Source organism: Panthera pardus, unplaced genomic scaffold (genome assembly GCF_024362965.1).
Source record: "Panthera pardus isolate Hobbes unplaced genomic scaffold, ASM2436296v1 HiC_scaffold_20, whole genome shotgun sequence".
NCBI classification, from domain to species: domain Eukaryota; kingdom Metazoa; phylum Chordata; class Mammalia; order Carnivora; family Felidae; genus Panthera; species Panthera pardus.
In genome coordinates this window covers 69,980,488-69,988,347 of record NW_026526766.1, presented here as the reverse complement: position 1 = coordinate 69,988,347, position 7,860 = coordinate 69,980,488, and the positions used below count along the sequence as shown (strand labels likewise).

The 7,860-nt window shown below is 44.2% G+C and overlaps 1 protein-coding gene across 9 annotated transcripts in view; it reads right to left on the bottom strand.

Moving 5' to 3' along the window:
- Positions 1-1,035, bottom strand: part of PALM2AKAP2 (PALM2 and AKAP2 fusion) — a 443,632-nt gene extending 442,597 nt beyond the window's left edge. For 5 of the 9 annotated variants that reach the window (XM_019454235.2, XM_019454232.2, XM_019454240.2 and 2 more), the window contains exon 1: positions 910-980. In XM_019454235.2, coding sequence (XP_019309780.2) covers positions 910-914 — 5 coding nt within the window. In that variant the 5' untranslated portion in view covers positions 915-980. Of the gene's footprint in view, positions 1-909 lie in introns of all 9 variants that reach the window. The other 4 variants (XM_019454234.2, XM_053908167.1, XM_019454239.2 and 1 more) reach the window with 2 other exon arrangements.
- Positions 1,036-7,860: the final 6,825 nt, after the last annotated feature.

Below are 7,860 nucleotides of genomic sequence, written 5' to 3'. Positions count from 1 at the left end.
CTTACAGCCCCAATGTCAGGAAGTATCCGTGGGAAGAGAACAGGAGGCGGAGAAGCTGACCAAGTGAGCAGTATCTAATAGCTGGCTCCAGAATTCACCCTTTCTTGGAGCCTGTCGCCCGTCAAAGTGGCCCTGCTGCGGCAGGAGCCTGAGAGAGTGACCAAAAGGCAACGCCGGGATGCAAAGGCTGAGGGGAGAGAAACCCCAGTTCGAACCCAAGACCGAAGCCCTTTATTGTGTCTTTTCTGGTTAACGCCCCTCCTGCCTCCCTGCCCTCTCTTCCCCACCCCTCCCATGCTGTGCCCACGGTGCCAAACGTTGTAAGTCAACCCCCCGGCTGCTGCTCCTACCTTTCTGTCTCATTTCTCAATTACCCCAGGAACAAATCAATAATTTTGGGTCGTCTGCTGGTTTCTAGTAGCCAGGGCATTGCAGCTCTGTCTCATATTACCCACTAACTCATCATCCTTCCATTACACAATTCACACCGAACCACATTTGCTTCCGATCCGCAGTGACACCCCCCCCCCCCTTTTTTTTTAACTGCAGTCCAATAATGCTGACATGGTTAGGAATCGGAAGTAATGGCTATTCTCAGCCAACTCCCTGAGAATCGGAAGCTTGGGGCAGGGATGGGGAACCCTAGGACGTGCTTCCCTCCTTAGCAGCAGCGTCCCCTCCGGAGGCCCTGCTGGCCAAGAGGCAGCGGCACAAAACCACTCATCCCGGGGCTCCTGCCCCTTGGCTCCAGCCCCTGCAACTGCTGCTATAGAAACACCAGGCGAACACACTGGGCTGAAATTAAACACCCATCCGGGACTGGGACCCGAGCCCGCATCTGCCTGCTGCCGCGGTCGCCATGGCAACATGCCGAGAGGAGGGCAGCGAGCCGCGCGCGGGGATACTCACTCCATCGCGGGGCTCCGGGCGGCCGGGCGCGCTGCTGCGGGGCTCACCGGCGCTGCTCGCCTCTGCCGGAGCCGGGCGCTCTGGCCGCGCCGCGCGCGAGGTGGAGCCGCAAGCTTCTCCCCTCCCCGCCCGCACCCCCTCCCCCCCTTGAGGGTTGAAAGTGAACGCTCCGGCTCTCTCAGCTCCCAGCCTGCGAATAAAACGGGAAGCAATTGGATAATGTTGTTCGCTGGGCGCTAGACAAGCCACTCCACTTAAATGTTTCGGGAGGGAGCGCTCTGGCAGCTGCGCGCCGGGCGGTGTGGCCACCAGCGCGCAGTGCTGGGGCGCCCGAGGCGCCAGGTGCGCCCTTGGTTCCCCTGGGACGGGCGGCGCTGCACGGAGATGCGGGGACGACTGGGAGGGCAGAGGGGCGGCTGCGGCGGTGACACAGCCCAGAGGGTTCGGGGAAACGATTGAGTCATCGGCAAGGTTGCAGCTCTTGCAGCTTTGAAGTTGCAAAAGAAAGAAGCGTCTAGCAAATAACAAGTACTGCCCCCAGTGGGTCGGGCATGGGTTCGGAAACGCCATTGTGCCAGCCCAGCGGGCAAACGTCTGAGTTTCCCAAGGAAAACTCCAGCTGCGTTGCGGCGCCTCAATGCGGTGTTTGAACCCTTTGGAGACCCCACGCCCTTCTCACCCCTCCATATTCTGCGTATTCCTGCCCACTAGAAAGATATTGTCCAGTGTCACTTTCCTTAGCTCCTTCTTTGAAAACAATAGATACATTGAACGTGGTTTCCCAAATCACCACAGCCCCACCCCAGAGTTATAAGCCTCCCCAGGGCATGTATGCCCTCCCTGTAACCCCTCAGAGAATTGCCTACTCCTAATGGTTTCCCAGGTGGGGACCTGGCTCCCACTCAGGTGCCCTGCACCTGCTGCAATAAGAATGGATGGGACAAGCTTCAGGCTTTCATTGTGTGGTTCTGCCCGATCTCTCTGCCAGTCCGTGTCTGCCAGGTGCTAAGGAAGCAGCCCTATCCATAGTCATCACAGTCCCTGCCCTAGTGGAGCTCCCCCCGGTAAAGCAGAAAGACAAAGCACAGAGAGAGAGAAGTCAACATCAACAGAGATCGAAAATATTGCTATAACAATAAGTAATAAGATATCAAGATGAATGTTTTAAAATTAAGTGATGATGGTGACTGCACAAATTTGTGAGTATACTAAAAAGCATTGAATTGTACATTCTGGCTGAATTTTATGGTATATGAATTATACCTTAATAATGCAGTTTTGTAATACACACACACACACACACACACACACACACACACACACATACACACACTCCAATGGAGAGTAAGAGAGAAGTAGACCTGCTAAGTTAAGGCCTCAGGAAAGGAGCCCTGAAGAGACTGGCCCAAAATGGGAGGGGGCTCCAAAATGCAGCCCCATCTGTCTAGATGTTATAAGCTCTACACAAGCAAGGGGCTGGAAGGAGACGGGTACAAAATGTTCAGAGGGGAATGCATTGCTTCTCCTTTCCTTCTGGAAAGTGAGCCACAAAGTCCAACCCAGTGACAATTCACAGGGCTTTTGGTGGAAAGAGATTCTGGGTCATCTACAGGTTTCCATTCACAGAGAATCGAGTATGAATTTGGAGATCACAAAACCCTCCCTCAACCTATGTCCCTCTCCAGGTACCATCCCACCCACCTTTTACTGGTCCCCTTCATAGCCAACCTTCTTGAAAGCATTGCCTGCACTCACCACCTCTCCATCCTCAGATTTGTTCCCGGTAGCTTATAGGATTAAGCTCAACCAGGAAAGAGATTCATTTGACATATCTTAAAAGTACAGAGATAAGTAGTCCTGGACCAGGTTAGCATCTCTCAAAGAGCTAAGAGACCCAGGCTTCTCCAAAATGTTCTCGTCATTTGTAGTCTCCCTTTCTGAAGTCATTTCATGGTCCAAGTTGGCTGCTCCAATGCCAGCCATCATGTCTGCATTTCAACCAGCACAAAGGTAGAAGGAGCAAAGAAGAAAGGGCAATGGAAGAATACCAGCTACCTCTTCTGGAAGGCTCCCAGAAGCTGCCTCAGGACATTTTCACTTACATCTCTTTGGCCAGCATTCAGTCACATGGCCACATTCAGTTTCCAGGGAGACTGGGCAAAACAGTCTTCATTCTGCATAGTCATAAGTCTAAATTCAGGGCTCCATTCCCACAAAAGAAGAAGAAAATGGGTATTGGGGGACAACCATCAGTCTTTTCTTACTCCTCAACCCTTAGCAATCTAGCTTCTGCCTCCCCCGTGCCACTGACACTGCTCCCCATAAAGTCACCGATGCCGAACACAACGGGCACGTCTCAGGCCTCTTCTTGTAGGATTTGTGAGCAGCGTCTGACATTTTGACAACTCCCTTTTGTATTTGTGTTTTGCTTTAGGTTGGTTTTATTGACACATGATTTATATAATGTAGAACTCATCCTTTTTAGGTGTACATGTCTAGCAGTTTGAATACATCATATGCTCAGGTGACCTCCACCATAATCAAGATAAGCAACATTACCATCACCCCCCCGCCAACAGTTCCTCTGAGTCCCTCGATGGTCAATCCCCTTCTCCCACCTCCAGCTCCTGGCAACCACTGACCTGATTTCTGTCTCCATGGTTTTGCTTTCCAGACTGTCATATAAACAGTCTGTAGACTTTTGTACTTGGCTTCTTTCACTTAGCAAATTCTTCTGAGAGTCATCAATGCTGTGTGTAGAGGCAGTTCCTTTTCATCGTTGAGTACATTGTACAGATGTACAATTTATTTATTCATTCACCCGCTGATGGATATTTAGATTGCTTCCAGTTTGTGGCAATTACTAATAAACTTCTATAAACATTGAAGTACAGGGCTTTGTATGAACATATGTTTTCACTTCTTTTGGGTAAATACCTAGAGTCACTTCTTCCATCTTGAAATACTGTCCAATCTATGATGCCACGCTGCCACAGCTCTAGCTACCCTTTCTCTGGTACTTGTCTTTTAAATGTTACTTTTCTTCAGGGTCTGGTCTAAACTCTCTTCCCTTCTGACCATACATACCCTCCCTGAGCAGTTTCATCTACTTCCAAGGCTTTCCTTAGCCATTTTTATGGTGCTCACTTCTGAAACTAAATCTCCAGCCCATCCATCACTCTTCTAAACTTCAAAACAGAATATCCAAAGGCCATATATCCAAAAAGCACTTAGCATTTTCACCTGTAAATCTCCTCCTGATGACCTGTCTGCCTGTCCTAAAAACAGGGAAGGAGATGTCCACACAGAAATCTGGGCACCTTGTTTGATTCCTCACCATCCTGACCTCCCACATCTAGTCATCAAGACTTATCTAGGCTACCTCCTAGAGAGTCACAGAGCCCACTCACTTCTGTCTATCCTTACTGCTGCTGCTAAAACAGCCTCCCTTCTGGCCTCCTTGCCTCTAGTCACATCTGAATGAGTTCCAACTCATTCAACTGTACTGTATCTTCCAAAGACACAAGATCTAATTATATCATCTCCTTGCCCAATACCTTTCAATGGGCATCTCTTACCTTTAAGATAAAGGTTAGATTGCATTGCAGGCGCGCCCTAAGTTTTTTGAAGTTAGTACATTGACTATTATAATATTCAAATTCAGTAGAAACATAAGAATTAATTCATCTTGTAGGGCTGGCTTATACCTTATTAAGAGTCACAAATCACAAATATATCATCTGCTACATTTAACTATAGGAAAAAAATAACAGACTTTAGAGCCAAACAGATTTGGGTTAAAATTCCAGGTTGGTCATTTATTAGCTTTGTGATTGGGACATATTTCTTAACCTAATTCATAGGTTTCTTCATCTAAAAATGAGGACAATAATGTCTATCTTTAAAGGTTGATTTGAAAATTAGATACATTTTGTACAAAATGCCTAACACAGTGCCCGGTACTTAGCAGATACGCAATTAACAGTAGTTATAATAAGCTATTTCATAACTATTATTGCCACCATATCATTATTATTACATTGTAACCTTCCTCTGAAATCTCCAACATTGTAACAGCTATATCTTTATCTTCACAGCATCCCTTTGAAGAAGTGAAACCGATACAGATATAGACACTATGAAGATCAGCTTGTTTATTCTCTTTGATGAAATAAGAATGTTAGACTAGATGATATACTAATTATTCATTGAAATGATATAGATATATCGATAATATAACATAGTAAAGTAGCATACGAAGTAGCAGGATATGGCTATGTGTATTTTCGATACATATTCTCTAATAGCTTATTCATTTAAGTTGAGCTCACTAGATACTATTAGTACTCCAAATACACATTAACACCTCTCTAAGTTGGAAGTCAATAACTTAAACAACTGTACCCACCTGAAATTTAGTCTAGAACCAGGAAATAAAAGTGATATCATAAAGTGCAGGCTATAAGCAATTATTCTTAATCTCCTTAGGGTCATAAACTCCATAGATGAAAACTATGGACACTTATGCCAAGAAAAACATACAGGGGCAAAAACCCACATTGTTCTTACAATATCAGTAGGAGCACAGATCCTCTGAAGCCCACCCATTGTCCATGGACTTCAGGCTAAGTTGTACTTGTCTGGAGTTTGCACCTTGCTTGCATATATGTTGTTTTATTTTTATCCTGCAATTGTCTTCTAGGACAGTTATTATTACTGCCATTTTGTAGATGAAGAAACTGAAGCTTAGAGTAGTTAAATACTTACTCAGGCTATATGTCAACAAGAGTCAAGTTTATAAACAAAACCAAAGTCTTCAACCTCCTGGTCTAAAAGGAGAATAAGCTAGCTTTGAGAGAAAATGCGACATAATTTCTATATAGGCATAATGCATAAGCTTTAGAGCTGTTTAAACTAAGGACCATGGATGGGCTTTGGGGACCTGCCTCAGACCACACACAGAATCAGGTCTGGAGTGGTGTATGAAGTATAGAGAATAGGCCCGTGCCTTTCACTGTGTTACCTCAGTGTTCTCTGATTCAGACCAAACAAAACTCTGAACGTGACTACTTTGGATGTAAATCTTAGTATGTTTGGTTAAATGGTGTCTGGTTCACTAATATTAGAAACAGACAACTAGAAGAGGTTGGAAAGAATCTGGAAAAGTGTGACCTTGGGCAGTAACAGCTAAAAAGTGAAGAAGAAAAGTATGAAAATGGGCCCAGTAAAACAAAACAAAACACAGAGGAATCATTCAACCTAGGAACGAACGGTCCTATACATCAAAGTAGCTCCTGAGAACATCACAGGATAATCATGCTCAGCACCTGTGTTTAAGGCTAAACAGGTTTTCAAATGTTCCCACTTACGTTAGGTTGTCATTGTTTCTACCTCAGCTAGGCTAAAACGTAGTTGTTTGGAAAGTGTATTGGTGTTCATGTTCAGTCCCATTTCTCAACAACATCTGGTTAATGGAGATATTACTATCTAATATAATTCTAAGTGTCTAACTGGAGAGGAAGGAAATAAAAGCAGACACAGTCACCTTGTTAAGCTCAAGGCACCATTCAAAGACATTAACAAACCCAAAGCAAATCATTAGATTGATCATTAAAATATAAAAACAGACGGTTTTCTCACTTACCTGGCATTACTGGGTTCCACCTCTACTCCTAGGAGTAATATGTCCTGTGGAGCTTTATGTAGTTTTTACATTTTATAACATACCACTTTACCTTTTTACTTCCATGTAAATAATGTTACAATGAGAGATATGTGGGAAAGAAACATCTCTAACAGAAACTGGGTATTTGTTCCTCTAGAGCTGTGCATGGGGAGGGGGGGTTGGCGGGAGTATAATTAAACAATTTACTGAGTTTCATTAATCTATAGATTTTCCACTTGACTTATGGAGCTGGAGTTAATATGGAGGCACTATTGAACTTCATGCCTCACTCTTATTCCACCATTAATAAGTCCTCTCTAAAAATATGTCACCTCAAATGGCTTCTTGTAATTCTGACACTGCATAAAATTAGCCCCTAGATTGTGACAGGAAGGATATTGGCAAAATGCAAGGAGTTCTTTTCTTTGGTTAAACACAGGCAAAGTTTCTTCTTCAGAGCCTTTCTATTGACTTCTCTATATACGTATGAGTATGCTCCCACAAGACACTAATAGCATTGACTTCTGACTTGTGGATGATTCTTGGAATCACAGTCTACTGGCAATGGGAAGGATTCTGGGGTTACCTAGTCCATTAGCCAACACAAACTTCTACAACTGACCTGGGATCATCCTCCTTGTTGAAACACATTTATTGTGTTCTTTTAGTTCCAAAAGCTGAAAAGGCCTATTTGTTTTTTGTTTTTAGAATCCTCTCACCCACCCACAAAATGACGTATGTGTTCAGAACAGCCCATGATTATGTATGTACAGATGTAGCAAGAACATTTATTTCACCACTGCCAAGTCTGACCTATGATGGAAGATGAACAATGACCTCTCAGAGATAACGCCAGTGACACCATGGACTCATCAAGGGGACTTTGCCAAGGAAAAGCTGCCCCTTTACCACACATTGGAGAGAAACCAGTTCAATGTCACCCAGCTACACTGCATATTGGTTAAGCTGGGAGCCAGAAGACCTTGGTGAGGTTTGATATAAGGCCATTAGTACTTAATTTAGTATAATCTTATCAGCTGTATCATTCATGGTACTGAATGAAGCTGGAAAAGCTATTTGGTTAAGGTTGGCTTTTTATATGTATTCATTAAATACTTTCATCTCCTGACATAAATATTAAATGTCAATATTAAAAGTACCTACTACCTAAGATGAGCCTCAAGATTTTTTTGGAACCTATTTTGAGGAGGATCATTAGAGAGCTGAAAAACATTTTTCCCTTATGAGAATTGGAAACTTAGTTTTATTCTTGAGCTAGAATATTC